The 17359-nt window shown below is 37.1% G+C and overlaps 1 protein-coding gene across 1 annotated transcript; it reads right to left on the bottom strand.

Annotated features, from left to right (window-relative positions):
- Nucleotides 1–1578: 1578 nt before the first annotated feature.
- LOC114462021 (transmembrane protein 79-like) lies at nt 1579–16010 on the bottom strand. The gene is made up of 5 exons (XM_028444573.1): nt 15876–16010; nt 10810–11094; nt 6885–7451; nt 4738–4951; nt 1579–2170 (listed from the first exon to the last, which is right to left on the bottom strand). Exons 2-5 carry the CDS (start codon nt 11081–11083, stop codon nt 1912–1914), a joined length of 1314 nt encoding a protein of 437 aa, XP_028300374.1. The 5' UTR covers nt 11084–11094; nt 15876–16010; the 3' UTR covers nt 1579–1911.
- Nucleotides 16011–17359: the final 1349 nt, after the last annotated feature.

Genomic DNA, 17359 nt, shown 5'->3' on the forward strand with positions numbered 1-17359 from the left:
TTCTTTGCGGAGACAACATTTAAAGGAAACACACACACGAGCGCTCACGGAAACTCACGATGACCGTGAGTAAATAATACGCCTGAACAACTTTAAAGAAAAAATCTAAAACCTATATCTTCTTATATGTAAGACATATTATCAGATTATAACTGACATAAAATAGACACTCTGTGGTTCTGGAAAAAGGGATCACATACATTTTTAGCCACATTATGTTTTATTCAACATAATTCATATTTCTATGTTGTCACTAACTCTGTGTTTGTAACACAAACAGTACAACAAACATGATCAAAAACTAATTCTGGAAAGAAAATAAAAGTCTCTTTGGCGTTGCCAATTGAGGTCACAATCCAACGAAGGTTTGAACCCCTTCTTTGGTCTGCGTGAACATGGTTCCTCTCTGAAGAGCAACAATAGAAAAAAAATCTGCATAAGGCATAAACTCTAACATTTAACGATAGGCACGTCTGAAAGTGATGCACTTTACTAACGACGCCAAAGAGAATGAAATAGTGAAGATGGCACTGACTTCATGTAGTAAAAGGCTCCTTTAGAAACATTTACACCATTGTTCTGTAATGATTAATAATTTTAAAAAGGAACTGCCAGCTGCTTCTTCACGAAACAAATATTTTGTATATATTAAACTAGCCAGGTATTGGCAGCTACATAGTAAATACAGATATATGTAAACGTCTCGTTACCATAACAAGTTTAACCAAAATGCAAACTAACTAACAATAATCTCATTATTTTTCTGTAATTAAAAATATGTTGCTCACTTTGTTCTGTAGCAATGTATTATTAAAACTGTAATATTTCCTTTACTGTTAGTCTGTGATAATGTTATTATGACTCAACTTGTCGTTTTTATTAGAATTTAAGGCTTAGTTTAATGTCTCAACACCATTTGTTTTACTTTCCCAAATAAAATCAAAGCAGTGGCTTATTTTCACCAGGATCATATAACTCTGTCACAAATCAATTTCAATTCATTTTATTTATTTATTTTTTCAACTAAAATAACAAAAAGTTGTTGTCAGATAGCACAGCACATCTTCAGGGGTCTCAAAGAGCCCATGCTTTTAAGAAGCCAGACTTTAATCAGTATACTGTATATTTTAATTCTTTTTAGAACTATGTTGTAGCATTAGTCCACATAAGTGTGTGCGTTCGGTTTATGTTTCAAAGTTTGAAGCCAAAGTGTATTTTAGTCTTGACCCAAAAATAACTTCAAGTCCTAAAATTATAGTAATCATACGACGTGATTATTCTGCAAGTCCAAAATAAATGAAGCGAAAATTGACTCCTCCTCATTGTGCCACGAACCAAAAACTTTACATCCTGCAAAGAGGACAGAAGCAGGGTGGAGGGACGGCGAGCGAGATGGAAAGCATGTTATCACATAATGACAGTCCTGCAATGAAAAACACAGAGCAGTGCGCCATTTCTCCAGGAATAGCTCAAAGAAAAAAGCAACTTCATCTCTTCTTTTTTTTTTTTAACAAATGGCTTTTATTCCGCCTTCATCAAATACAAACTTTTTACACAATACAAAAAAATAAAGTGTGTAGCTGCTTTTATTTATTTATTTATTTTTTAAAGGGAAAACCAAATTGCAGAGCTTTAAGGTTCAAAACATTAAATACAGGCACTGGTGTAGCTTAAAAGGAAAGCCAGTTTTATTGTTCAAAAGAGCCATCAGAGCGCTTGTATCGCAGATAATAAGTATAGATCAAACGTAAAAAAGGATTTGTTTAGGGAGGAGCAAGGAGTGGAGTGAAGCTGCCACAGAGCTGCAGATTATAGAGGCAGTGTGTGTAGCTTGTGCTCTAATGGCAACCACAGGAATGACCTATTTATGGATAGATGTCCTCTTAGAGAAGAAAGCGTGGGTCCATCTCTTCACTGAGCATCCAGGATGTCTGTGGGTTGGACGTCTGGTTTCCCATTCGGGCTCTGTGATGTTTCCCCTGACCAGGAAGAGGTGGTGACCTGATTATAGAGGACGTCCTGAGAGCCGGAGAACAGCGGCTCTGTTAGGTTTCGCTTGTACATGAGGAAGAGATTCAGAGACACCAGTGCAAGGAGTGGGAACACACTAAGACCAGAACCAAAGCCTCGCCACGAGCTGCACATGTTCAGACTGGCCCAGTAAACAAGCCTGTGGAGGGTCAGACACAAGGAAATCAGAGTTCAGACAATCACAGGTTCTCTTCTCTTATCAGGGGTGGACTGGCCACCTGGAAAACTGGGCATCGTCCTGGTGGGCCGTCAACCTGAAGTGGACCGGTCCGGTCCGCTATGTTTTTTTTAAAGAGCGAGTGGAGGCAGACATGTTAACAGGCGGTCAAAAATGGTCCAAAAGTGGCAAATACATGACAAGAAAAGAGTATAAAGTGATCAAAATGTGCCAAAAGCAGTCAAGAGTGGTCAAAAAAATGGAAAAATAAAGAGGAACCAGGTGGTATTTAATGACAAAGGGTAGCTTTAATGAGCAAAATGTGACAAACGATAGTGAAAAAAAGTAAAAATGTGGAAGAAAAAGAGGCAAAATGTAGGGAAAAAAGGAAACAAGTGGTATTTATTGGGCAAAAGTTAGCTTATTTGGATGAAAAGTGGCCAAAAAAAAATTGTCAAAATGAACAAGGGACAAAAAAAGGCTTATTTATTGGCAAAAGGTAGCTAAAATCTGAAAAAAGTGTCAGAACCTTTTGAAAAGGGGAAAAATGGGCCAGAGAATATAGGTAGAAATGGGTTAAAATGTTTCCCCCTTTTAAGGTTTTCTTATGGAATAATAATTAAAGATAAGTCATAAGAACCACATGTTGACCATCACTGACTTAATAACGGCTTCTACGTGGTGTCCCTCTGATCTTGTAGTGGACTGGTCTGGACACAAAATGCTAGGACTGACTTTTTGTCCCAGTCCACCCCTGACTCTAACAGAAGCTTCTGTGTAAATATATCCCTTTATTTGATATGGACATCACAATTACATTGGTAACCCAGATGTATTGTTTTAAGTGTGTTAGCAAATGTGCTAATTTACAACACCTGCCCGGCAGATATGTAGCAATAGGCTAAGATGTTCACTTCTGGAAAAAGGCATGAACATTAGTACATGGTGGTTTTTGAGTATCCTAAATTCATTTTTAATGGGATCCACACTGGCAAACCAACAGTTCCCACTCAGAATCAAGAAATCCAAGAAGGCCACCATCCGTATTGCCAATTTGAATGTTTTGTCATAACTTTGGTTCTATTTGATATAGAAGTATGATGTCAATGGTGAATTGTAGGTTTTCAGGGTCAAGGAATTGAATAACATATTTTAAAATACCGTAAATTGTGCTCAGGGCAAGATCCAAGATGGCCGCCATCCGTATTGCAAAATTTAAATCTTAGCATAACTTTGCAATATGCATACTTTGTGCCTGGCTGTCTTTCTTTTTCTGGCTTAGTGTGTCACATGGAAAAATTCATAAAGTTTTGAGAATTCACTGCCCATGTTGGCATGTTTTTTATTTATGACTCTGTCGCCCTCATGGAATAAAGGCTTTTTAACAACAGACCCTCTGAGTGTCCCTTTCAGTTAAATCCCCAAACTGACAACATTTTTCAAGCAACTTTCAACTTCAAGAAACCCATGCAGCACTTTATGCAACTGTTTTTTGACTCATAAAAAAAGATGAGTAAAGTGTACAATTGTGTTATTAAATGAATTGCTTTTTATTTTTGGCATGTACACTGGGTTAAATCCATGCAACCTGTGACTGAATCTGCTTAACCTTATTAAGGGAACAATTTACCTTATGAACTGCACCAAGTAACAGCTAGGTTAGGGTTAGGTTAGGTTGGAGCCAGTGAAAAAAAGCAACTAGTTACCATTACTAGTTACTACATTCACAAAGTAACTCAGTTACTATTTTGATTACTTAAAACCAAAAAGTAATGCGTTACTGGAAAAAGTAACTTTTGAGTTACTTAGAATTAAAGAATGTATTATTTATTTTGGGTCATTTGTGTCCATACAGCTTCATATCAGTGCTGTAATAAACTGCTATAAAACAACCATGAATGATGTGCATATAAAGCACAAAACAGTTGCCCCAAAATTAAAACAGTAATTTTTCAGCCTTAGCACAGTAATGTAAAGTAAGCTGTGCATATTACAGGTGCACATTCTGCTGTTGAAAATGCTTATAAAAATAAATGTGGAAAAACTATTTCACAGCATTTTTCTCAGCTACACAGTGCTAAACATATCAGGCTAATGAGCTGCTGTTAGCAGTGACTCAGCAGCAGCGACAGGCTTCTTAAATACAACAACATACCGTGCAATAGTTTGGCTGATCTGTCCCTGGATAACAGTCACAGTCCGTTAAAATCCAGCCGCAGCGTTAGCTTAGCTTCACTCATGCATCTTTTGGAGACAAAAATAATGCACGTATTTCCACTCTGAGAAGCGCGTCCTGCTCTAGCTTTGACTCACCATGATTGGTGCACGTGATGTAAACAGAAACACACTGACAATGCTTCTTCTTCCACTGTTTTACCGTGTTTGGCACAGCGTCCCGCAAAAATATATGGCGCCACTGTAAACAGCAAAGTAACGGACAAACGCACCATATTGTAACGGTAACGGCGTTATTTCTTTAGAAAAGTATTGCGTTACAGTACTAGTTACTGTCAAAAGTGATGCTGTGATGACACTGGTTGGAGCCTCACCTTCCTAGGATGAACATGGCAACCAGTATTGGCACCAACTTGAGCTGGTCTGGAGGCAGCAGAGCGGCCATCACCACCAGGTTGAGGACGTACAGGAGCAACTGCTGTGTGGATGCTGTGAGGAACAGCTGCTGCACAGCCCATCTGCTGGGAGGCGACTCCTGTAGCTGAAAGGATCCGTGACAGAACATACACGCTGCTCCCACCAGCATTGCTGCAAAGGATGACACAGCAACAAGTCAGTCAGCATCTTGTACCTCAGTCATAATTCCACAAACAGCTTCTAACTTCAGACATGCCTTTTTTGGCAGCAAACTTTGTTTTTTTACAATCTCCTTATTTGACTACGCTGCCTGCCGACATGCAAATAACCCCTTTCTGTCTTTAGTTTGACAAATAGAAAAGAGTAGATGCTGGTGAACTGAAGTAGGTTTTAATGTTCCTGCCACTTGCCTTTCTTTTTCCTTTTTCAGGGCACACTGATTGGAAAGGGATTCTAATGCTCTGAAGTAGCATAATTAGGCCACGGCCTGAGAGATGAGACACGTAGTTAGGCACCATTGTAGTTTCCATTAAAAGCTGTGTGAAGCAGAGGGAAATTATGAGAGGCCTTGGGGAAACGTCTGCTGCACTGGAGTTTAAAGGGAGTGAAATTAGAGATAGACGCAGAAGAATTCTGAGACAGAGGCCAGACAAAGCTGATCCTTTCCTAATCTTTTACTTTACCTTAAAGCAGAGGTTTTCATGGATGGAACCAAAGAGGGGACAGCAGACCAGTTGTAATTGGGTCGTACCATTTGCTTTTTTTTTTTACATAAAAAAAAGTAGTCTGTACTAAAAAAGTAGTCTGTACTTACCTAAAGCTGCTAGATACTTAATTATTAATCCATATAGGTCTATAGATCAATACATTGAAGATCATTTTCTTGAGGAAAAGATGTAAAAGTTGTTGTTTTGATCTTCACTTTAAAAACTTGGTTTGTTGACATTTTCTTCATACATTGCATTGTGGGATGTGAAGTCCCATAGACAGATGCAAAAAAGTGATGTGTAAATTGTTACAGAGATTTCTTATGTTTACCCACAAAACTCAGCCAGAGTGACTTCCCAACACATTTCTGGTGTTTTCATGGACTGAACGTTGTGGCAAAACAATGGCAAATGTTTATTTCGGGGATTTCAAGAATACATCCAAATCCAGTCAAAACTGAATGTCTCATGGAGTGAAAGTAGAACAAAAATTGTGACAAGCCAATCACTGTCCTCCATTTCTGGTGAAGAAACTCAAGAACTCACAATAAGTCATCCGTCTACGGAACTCCACATCCCACAATGCAATGTACAAAGCTTTTCCAAAAATGTCAATAAGAGAGTGTTTGCAGTGGAGATGAAAACAAACTTTCAAGCAGCAATTTCACTTTTTAAATATATTTTTTTCAAGCAAATAATCTTTGATTTATTGACCTATGAGGCCTACACTACAGAATGTATTTATTGGAAACAATTATTGTCTCCAGCAGTTTTAATTTAATTTTTAAAGCTTAATGTTTAGCAGTATTTATTTATCTGAAGGGGAAAAGAAAAAGGAATCAATATATTCATTTTGTCTTATTTCAAAAGTGCTTTTTAAACCATTATATACGTACATACTTCATGTTACTATGCATTTTAGGGCTTTCAAAGAAAAGCAACTACACGGAAATGAAAACCTTCATCTAAGCTTCAAACTGCACTATGTCTTTACTGAAAATAATATAGAGTTTTTGAAGACAGAATGAGCCACCATTACACGTAAGGCATGCCTGATCACTGCATTTTTAAAACTGCTTAAAACCCATTTCATTCCATGGCTTTTTAAGACTGCTCTTGTTTTAGTGTCCTATGGTTTGTCATTATTCACTATTGTGCTTAATACTACATCAGTTTTAATGCTTGTTTTACTTAGTTTATCTCATTGTTTTACTGTAGTTTTCCCCTATTGTGTACAGCACTTTGTGCCAGCTTTGGCTGTTTTAAATGGGCTGTACAAATAAAGTTGAGTTAAGTTGAGTTGAGACGGACCAGTGGAGAATCACTGCTATAAAGCACTGATCTGATGGTCAGTGTGCAGGTGTGATGATGATGATGATGATGATGATGATGATTACCCAACAGGATGGGGAGGGTGGCCAGCATGCAGCAGCACAGGGTGAAGACAATCCGGCTGCTGAGGTCGGGGCAGTCGGGGGGTCTAATGGGGACATAGAAATAGAGTGCATAGAGAATTCCAACTGAGCACAGCAGAGAGGCCAGCACTGAGAGGAAGGCGGGGACTCGACCGCTCGGACAGCTATTACACTGACAGCAGTGACAGCAGCAATGTCCCGGGTCTGACACCCCCTCCACAGCCTCACACGTGTCTACTCGCTCCTCTGGGCTCCACACGGTCAGCTCCACATTCTCTAGCGGCGGGCTTATCAGGGGCCGGCCCTCGTCTACAGTACTGTCCAGATTGGTGGATTCAGGATTCCATCTTGGAGAGTCTGTGCCGTTGGGAATGTCTCCCTGAGAGGTCGGGGTTGGAGGGCCGATGCAGTTTTCCGTGGCGGTGTCTAAACTGTGTGCTGTGGTGATGGGAATGGAAAGAGTTTGATCCAACTTTCCCTCCTCGGTCGGATCTACTCGGGGCTCCTCTGATTGGCTGACACTGGAATGCTGGAGGCAAGGAGCACGACCTGTTCAAAGAAAAAAACACACGTTAACACCAGCTCCACTTTTTTTCTGTTACTGTGTATGAGCCTTCTGATAAATGAGTTGCGTAGCTTATTGTTCAAACACAGAAAAAGTTCATTGCCTATAAGGCATTTGTGTCAAACTCAAGGCCCGGGGGCCAAATCCGGCCCTTTAGATCAGTGGTTCTCAACCTTTTCAGCCCGAGACCCCCTAAATAAAGGTGCCAGAGACCGGGGACCCCCACCAGATATAAAATGGGTTAAAAGTGACCAAAAATGGTGGAAAAGGTGGTGAAATGGGATTTTAAAAACTACAGAAATTAGTTAAAAGTTATAAATTCGAGTGGCCGAAAACGAACAGAAAAAGTGGTAAAAAGGTAATGTAATCAAAAAAGTTAGTTTAAACTAGCAAATAATAGTCATGACAAATCGTGAATGTGGTTAAATTGGCAAAAATAAGAATGAAATATGGTGAAGAGAGGCTAAAAGTGACAATAATGGGTCAACATATGTAACATTAGGTGAGAAAAGTGGTGGAAAGGGTTTATAAGTGCTGTAAATGATGAGATTTGCAAAAAAGGCATTGAAATTTGACAGAGAAGTGGCAGAAATGGATAATGTAGCAAAATCGTCAAAAGGAGCAAAAATATGGCAAGAAAAAGCAATGAAAAATTATTACAAAAAAAAAGTTTGGTGTAGTTGCAGAAAAAGGCTAAAAATAAGCAATAATGGGCTTAAATTGTTCAAAAATATTCTTAGTCTGTTAAAGGCATCTGGCGACCTCCCTCCAGTGTTTCGCGACCCCAAATGGGGTCCCAACCCCAAGGTTGAGTACCCATGCTTTAGAGCACCCAATTTGGCCAGCAACAGAAAACAAAGGAATCAGTAAATTACCAACTAATTCAGTTGTATTTTTCTCCAAAATATTAAGCAAATTCAATGAAACTCCACAATATTTAGCAGGACTCACATTTTCCCGATGCTTGTATCACATGATGGTATTTCTTTGTTTTTAACTCATATTGTTAAAATAACTGAATTTTTCCACAAAATTTCCCCAAGTTATATAAAAATTGGCCACAAAATCTAAAAAATTAAAAGTGAAGATCCTGTAGGGACTTGTAGCTGTTATTAATTTATTATTGCCTTGACATTATCAGTGCCGTACATATTTTATGTGGAAGTGCAAACTAGAGCACAATTATTACATTTAATCATTTAATAATGGTTAAATTACTAATTTTCAGCCCACTTAAGATAAACTGCTCCGTATATGGCCCCTGAACTAAAACCCCTGCTGTAATGTATTCATTGAAGAACCTCAAAATTTGAGAATGAATCATAAAAATGTCAAACAATTAATAAAGATCTTAATATGAAACCTGGGAGATATGTCATTTTTAACAACTTTATCCCAAATTAATGAATTAAAACTCAAAGAAATACCATCACTCATAACACACATTTTTTAAAACCTTATGAATAATTCATATGGCATGTTAATGCACTGAATGTCAACTTTAATGAACCCCTTGCAGCATCTTTACTTCTCACAGAAATACAAAATCACATCCAGACCAATGACCCAAAATAATGTTGTTTCTCCTAAAACCACAAATCTGTGAGTTTTAAAGGGACAAAGTCATAAAAGAAACTTTACCGGCACTTTTTAGGGCACTTAATCTGCACTTTACCGGCACTTTTTCTCTAAATGAGGAGTAGCACTTCTGTCACTGTAAGGTTTTACAGATTTCTGCAACTGGTTTTCAAAGTTCATATTTAACTGACTAGAATATAATAATTAGAATAACCTGTATTCCTACCAAAATGAACTGTGGAAATCTCTGTCCCTGTAAAAATCTGATTACGGGAAACATGGGTTTATTTTTATTTCCTATGACAAAATGTAATATTAACCTATTAAGCTCAGCTGGAGGACCCACAGCTGAAAAAGAAAGCCTTTAAAATCCTTGTCTGGAGTGGAGAGCCGGAGCGTGAAGCTATCCAGACCCCATGTTCCTGCAGGCCGTGGTAACAACAGCTATTAAACACCAGGAGACACCGGGAAATATTTGTATTGAGGAAAGTTTCTTATTCCTGTTGAAACAATGTTCTTTCCGTGCGACATGCTGTTTTTATGTGTCCTCTCCTAGCACCACAAACCACACCAAGAGCCGCTATAAAAGATTTGAAAAGGCTCCTTAAATGTGGATGCCCTGATGACCTACAGCAGACATGGGCAACTGGCGGCCAGGGGGCCACATCTGGCCCTCAGTCTAATATTTTGTAGCCCCCAAAGCAAATCCCCAAAAAATGCAATTGAAGAACTTGGAAGAAATATGAAGCCCAACATAATACACAAAAGAACTCCTAAAACACACAAATCGACAGCAAAAAGTACACAAAAACACCAAAAAAAATCCAAAAATAGACAAAATGACAACAAAGACAGACACAGCAACCACTTTAAAGTCAAGGCCCGGGGGCCAAATCCAAGAGAGAGATAATCCAATTCAGCCTGCAGGATAAAGTAAAAATGACAGAGAAAACGTGAATTTTTGTGTAAATTACCAAATAATCCAGTTGTAGATATCTCCAATTCACCAACTCCACAATATTTTAGGGGCTACTATTTTTCCTTTGTTTCTATCACATGTATGCAGTCGTTTTTATTTGTAAAATGTGGAAAGAATTCTCAATTTTACCACAAATCTTGCAATTTCTCACAGACAATTCCACAAAATTCCTCTAAATTACACAAAAATCAGTATCAAAATCAATATTTTTTTTAAGTGAATGAAATTAATATTGTGTTGTGTATGTTAAAGTTGTTATTTCCCCCCCACCTAATATCTACGGTCCGCTTGAGGTCAAACTGCTCTATATTTGGCACCTAAAAAACTAAAATGAGTTTTACACCCCTGGCTTAAATAAACAAAATGACTATAAAAACATCAACACATTACAGAATAGCTCCAAAGACACACAAACTATCAACAAAATGACAGAAAATGACAGAAAACTACAACAAAAATACAGAAAACGACAGACGTATTCCCACGTATTAATGCTCTGATTGGTCATTATTGTGAATGCTGACATGAATGTTGATCATGTGGCCCTTGGATCAGATACAATCACGTTTTTGTGGCCCCCGCTGTTATAGAGTTGCCCAACCCTGACCGACAGTACGTTTTGATTGCAAAAAAAACCTCAAAGTTTCACTTTTATAAATAATAATAATATGCTGTTCATGTGCTTTAATCAGTCCTGACGAGTTGAGCTTTTCCTGGATTCAAACTTAACTTCACTCCCTTTTGATTTGAGATCATCAGACGAGTCACAGGCAACAGTAACTCACTGCTTTGCTGGTCGGCCACTGGTGGTGGCTCCAGGGAGCGCTGTGAGCCGGAGACAGAGTGGGAGGATAAGTGCAGCTCCTCCACTGAGGATTCGGGACTGTCTGACACTGGAGCCAAAGAGATCTGAGTGTCCAGGTCCAGGAAAGGGGAGAATGAGAGCCTGGCTGGGTCGATGTCCTGGAGCTGGTTGATGATGTCACTGATGGACTCCTTCATGCTATCAAGCTCCTCGGCGTTCTGCTGGTTGGTGGCCGGAAGCCCTGAGGTGCTCATAGTCTCACAGGCTGAAAAATAAGGTTCGGACAAAAAGCAGAACACGTGATAGGAAAAGGAAACCACTTCTATCATCCAACGACCTCAGCTGTGTTCATTTTCTAACAAAGTGTGTCAGCATTTACACATCACTCTGCTGTGTTGTACAAACTCTAGACCAGACATAGGCAACAGGTGGCCCGGGGGCCACATGCGGCCCTCTGTCTAATTATGTGCATTCATGAGGTTGGACGTGACATGAATCCCAACATAACACAAAAAACTCCAGAAATGACAGCAAAATGCACAAAATGTCAACAAAAGTACATAAAATGAACACACTAAATTTTAACCTGGCAGCTTTGATTCTTGTATATATCTGTATTATATTTGTAAAGTTGTATATAATTACAATTATTATTATTTTGTTGTATTTATTTTACTGTTATGTGTGAACTTGTATTTAATCCTTAATTAATTAAGTCTATTATTTAATTATGTATGTTTTCTTTTCACTTTCTTTCTTTCTTTCTTTCTTTCTTTCTTTCTTTCTTTAGTGTTTATTATTTTCATTTGTAATATTTCTCGAGTCTCTGTGACACAAGTAATTTTCCCCTGGGATAAATAAAGTACTTCTGATTCTGATTCTAAACAACCTAACAACATACACAAAAGGACTTCAAAGACACACAAAACACGAACAAAACTGCACAAATGAAAACAATATAAAAATATATATATGACAAAAACACACATAATGCATCATCAAACACCCAAATAGGCAACAAAAATGTGCCACCATGACACAAAAACAGACAAAACCCTTTGTTCTTTCCTGTTTTAATGCTCAGATTGGTGATTATTCTAAATGCTAACACGAATGCTGATAATGTGGCCCTCGGATCAGACAATCACATTGTTGTGGACCCCGCTCTGGTAGAAGTTGCCCATCTCTGCTACAGACAAGGAAGAATGTTATCATCAAAACTACACGTATCTAAATTTTTCTTCGAAAAATCAAAATGATGTTCCAAGTCAAAGTCAAAACAGATTTTTTTTTTTTAATTTTTAATCTGTGTTTTCTTTGGCATTGTCTCCTGTAGATTGTACGCATTGTACACACCCTGTTATTTCTGCTTTGCTTCACGATGAGACTCTGGATATTGTCTGTTGTAGTTTTGACCTTCCAAATCATGAACATATTAGAGAGACTTTTTTAGAAGCAATAACCTTATCATGGCTTCATGTAGATTGATGGTGACCTAATAACACTTTGTGAGGAACCAAAATGTTCACTGGAACAAAGGAAATTAATGTTATGATCATCACTGACAGGATGACAGAGTTTATCTTCCCCTGAGAGGAAGCGTTGTTTGAACGGCTTTCAGCTGCTTTCCATTGAAAAGAAAAAAACAACTACGTTTTTATTGACTTAAAATCAACATGTGTAAATGTTGTACGTGAACCTGATTCAAACACGGACAATGTGTTCACTTCATGAAGAGACGCTTCATGCTAAATGAATGTTTAGCTTGGTCTAGCTCGTGTGTTGGTAAGATATTTGTGGGTCAAAAATAAACCAGATTGCGTCTAATTTATTCTTTAAACTTAAATACATCAACAATTGAGTGGATTTAATACATGTTGCATTATACCACGATCCACACATATACAAGCTACATATACTTAAAGGTAATTCAAATAATTGTTTTATACTTTAACAAGCATATCTCGATCAAAGGTTTAAGTATAAACTAAATATACTTTGACTTTTACGTAAAATAATCAGGGAACTTCAAGTTTTTATGTATCACTGATAGGGTAGGGCAACTTAGGCAAATGTATTTGTAAAACACATTTCATACACAAGGCAATTCAATATGCTTTACATGATCAAAACGTGCACCAGAAAACATTCAACAGCTTAAAAATCAGTAACAACATTAAAATCAACAATAAAAACATTTAAAAATCAGCAATAAATACATTTAAAATCAGCAGTAAAAACATTTAAAATGAGCAGTAAATCCATTTAAAATCAGCAGTAAGTACATTTAAAATGGCAGTAAAAACATTTAAATTTTAAATGTTTTAAATATTTACTGCTGATTTTAAATTAAAATCAGATTAAAAATGTATTATGCTACAGATTATAATGCATAAGAACATAAAAGTATATAGTCTCTCATTTTTAGTTTAAATAAGCATTATAATTGAAGCACACTTGCATAAACTAAAGGGAAATCCAACTTTGGACGTTAAAAAGGGCTGAAAATACTCTGAAGTGAGGTCATTGACTGGAATCTGTAGCAACAGCTAGCCTAGCCTAGCCTATCTTAGCTTAGCATAATCAAGCATTAGTTTTGTAAAATAAGAGTGTGATTTAAGCTTTTTTGCCCCAGAATAATAATTAAGATATTATCACTCATAAACACAATGAGTTAATAATTCAATAATTAAGATACACTGGTCACTTTGCTATAACACTTGCTAATGGGGTAGCATTTAGGCTAACAGGCAAAGAGTAAACATGTTGTTATTATTGTTCCTGGGAAGTTTGTTGAAAACTAGTTGTTTTATCAATAAGGTCAAAATAAAGGTTTTCTTTTTTTAACAAAAAGTTTTGAGAACTTTAAACATTTTAAACGTTTGTAACCTTTGACGGGTGGTTCCAAAAATATTATATTTTCAGAATGGTTTCATTTTCTCAAAAAAAAAAAAAAAAAAAAGCATATTTGAATTTCTTTTCTTATGAATTTGCCAATGTCAAATTCAAAGCCTGCGGACCAAACTCAGCCCACCAGAGCATCTAGTCAGGCCCACAAGAACATTTTATTCAAAGTAAAAAAAAATATAGCAAAAACACAACTCTTTGTAAATCACCATATACAATGTAGATATAAAACTTTATTAAAATACGATGAGGCTTACATAGTACTACATTTTACAGTAATATTGAATCAAATCATTTCTTCTAAAACCAGGAAAATTCTTGCAAATTATCCAATAGAATCCTGTCAAATTACAATACAAATTTTAAGAAAATGAGTTGCAAACTCAAATAATTTTGCCCAATTGCTTCACATTCAGGAAAATCTAAGTGGCTTAAGATGTTTTTTTACAGGTGAAAGTGCAAACTGGGTCACCAAATTTTCGAATTTGCGCTTCTTCTTTTTCTTTTCCACCTGGGTGGTGACGCTGCTTTTAGTTGTTATGCTGCAAAGAGGTGCAACAAACTACCAGCAGAACTAATGTTTTAAATCCAAGTGAAAGACATTTTTTTTCTCTACTGCTTATGATTAAGAGGGATATTTTTAATCATGTTATTGTTAATTTAAAGTTTTTACTGCTGATTTTAAATGTTTTTTGCTGCTGATGTTTCACTGAAAATGTCCTTATCTATTGATTTTTAAACTATTAAATGTTTTCTGTTGCACTTTTTAATCATGTAAAGTACATTAAATTGCCTTGTGTATGAAATGCGCTATATACAAATAATTTTGCCTTGCCTATATTCGGAATCTCTTTCCAATGTATTTATTTCTAATCTTTTTATAGCAGAGACACAAAATGAACTCCATACATCAGGGGTATCAAACTCATTTTAGTTCAGGGGCCAAACACGGCGCAGTTTGATCTCAAGTGGGCCACAGATTGTATGCGAGAAAACTAGTAATTTAATCATTATTGTGCCCTATAGTTTGCACTTCTACATATACATAAAATACAAAATATTTAAGAAGTTGACAATATCCAAGCAATAAGGGGTAGATATCAGTCCCAACAGGATCTTCACTTTAAATTTCCTAGATTTTGTGACTAATTTCTATTTCATTGAGAGACATATTATGTCATAATATGAGGAAAATTGAAGGGTTTTGTAAGAATTTGGAGCTTTTTCAACTGTTTAACATTAAAAATAACTGCAATCATGCAATATTTATGAGCACCGGGAAATCCGTGAGCCCCTGCGAATATTGTTCAGTTTCATTTACATAATGATTTATGTTTTCTCCATGATTTTGTACTTTCTCCTGTGGGCCGAATTTGATGCTCTAAAGGGCCGGATTTGGCCCGCAGGCCATGAGTTAGACACATGTACCATACATCCATGAAATTTAGGTGTAAAACGTTGGTCTTTGAATAGAAAAAGTAAAAGCAACGCAATAAGCTGCAGTCATTATGAACTAATCATTTCACAGTTATTTCTGTCTTTTTCCATTTGGCGCTCACATTAGACTGAAAGAGCCCAATCATTAGGAAACAACACGATTATTCTAACCATGAGCAATTTGAAGCTTTTTGGCGCAAAGACATTGCGCAGAAACGGTTTGCAGTGACGCTGTGATTCAGTCCAAACAAACCAGGACGTTGTTACCATGTATAGAGCGCGTGCAGGACGCACACGGAGGACCTGAGGCTTTGATCGTGGTCACAGAGATGAAAGGCAATGTGCTCCAAAGCCCCGCTTTTCAAAATTAAAAAGAAAAAAAAAAGACCTTTCCTTTAATGCTGAGCGTCTCTTTTCAGACCAAAGTCCTGCTTCACAATGTAAAAGTCTGCTAATGTGTTACAGGCTGCAGGAAATGCCACATTTACTGATTTAAACAAAAAAAAAAAAAAAACTTTCATCAAATGAAGCAGAAACGCGCCTCCAAGGAGCTGCTGTGCTGTGCGTAATGGACACATTAAGCCATTCACAAAATGTTTTATAGGTAGCAGGAAAAGTGTTGAAATCGTGAACTTTCTTCTATAAACACTTAGTTTTAATGGCGACTTCAATGATAAATACAAAGCACTTCAATGGACTTACTGCAGTGGTGGTTGTTGAGTATTTCAGTGGATTTTCTGCCCTCTCTTTCTTTCTTCCTTCCCTCCCCCTCCGTTTGCTTTTTGTCTTCCAGGATCCTGAACTTCTGAATCAAATTTCAAGCCGGACAAAATACTAGACTCTCCCTCCGCCCACTACGGTTTTTTTTTTTTTTTTCTTTTTTCTTTCCTTCCCGGGTACCATGTCAAACACCATATGGAGCAAATAAAGCAGCCAGAGGAGGGAGGGAGGGAGCGTGCGTGCGTGCGCATGTGCGTGTACCTCCAACGTTCACCATCCCCAATCATCACATGCATGACACAAACACAGGTTTATCCAAACAGAGCAGTAAACATTTACACTCAGACTAAACCTGCATGTGCAGAGCACTGAGTGTACATAACACTGATCATCATCACTGTAACCCTCAGAAACACTGCTCTGTAAACATGGACCCAGCCTCCATTTAAATTACACATTTCAGGATGTTTTTATTTTATTATTATTATTATTATTATTATATCAAAGTTATTAAGGGCCACAGACTTGTTTAAAGCAGGGGTTGCTGATCCTTTTTAGCCTTTGCTCATCCCATGGGATCCTCTTGTTTTTTTTGGTAATCTGATATGTGTCAGCATGCTGCCCTGAACTCCCTCCTGTGTCCACAGTTTAAACCACATCTGCCAAGCTAGAGGCCCGAGGGCCAAATCCGGCCCTTTGAAGCATTTAATTGGGCCCGCAGGACAAAGTAAAAATGACAGACGAAACATGAATCACTGTGTAAATTAAACTCAACAATATTTGCAGGGGCTCGCAGTTTTCTCTTATACAGCACGATGGCAGTCATTTTTATTGTTAAACTGTTAAAAAAATAAATAAATCATTCTGAAATCTTTTAATTTTCCTCAAATTATTACAAACATTAAATTAAATAGAAATTGGTCACAAATCGAGTGAAAACCCTGTTGGGACTAATATCTGTCACTTATTGCTTGCATATTGTCAGTTTCTTACATATTTTGTATTTTATGTTTACGTACAATTGCAAACTAGGGCATAATAGTATCGACGTTACTTACTTTGGCCCCTGAACCAAAATTAGTTTGACACCCCTGGTTTAAGCCATGTCTCTGTCATGGTTTAGACACATTTGAATTTGGGCTTCGCCCTAAATGTGTCTTTGCAGTCATTCCACAACCAAAAAACACAAGTTTTTTGTCCAATTATTATTATTATTATTTTTTTTTATCAATGAAGGTGTTTATTAGATAGCAGCCTTAGGACATTTTCCCTTTTTATTTCCCCTTTGTATAGCATAAACATAGTTTCAGTTGATAAACTCAAGTTTTAAACTCAAACATTTAAAGATCAACACACGTTTTAAACACATTTACTCAACTCGTTTTATCTCTCTGAACTTCTCAAAATGAAAACATTCAAATGTTATAGAAACATCAATATATAATAATAGTCATACACATTAATAC

This window comes from Gouania willdenowi, chromosome 4, assembly GCF_900634775.1.
Source record: "Gouania willdenowi chromosome 4, fGouWil2.1, whole genome shotgun sequence".
Classification (NCBI taxonomy): Eukaryota; Metazoa; Chordata; class Actinopteri; order Blenniiformes; family Gobiesocidae; genus Gouania; species Gouania willdenowi.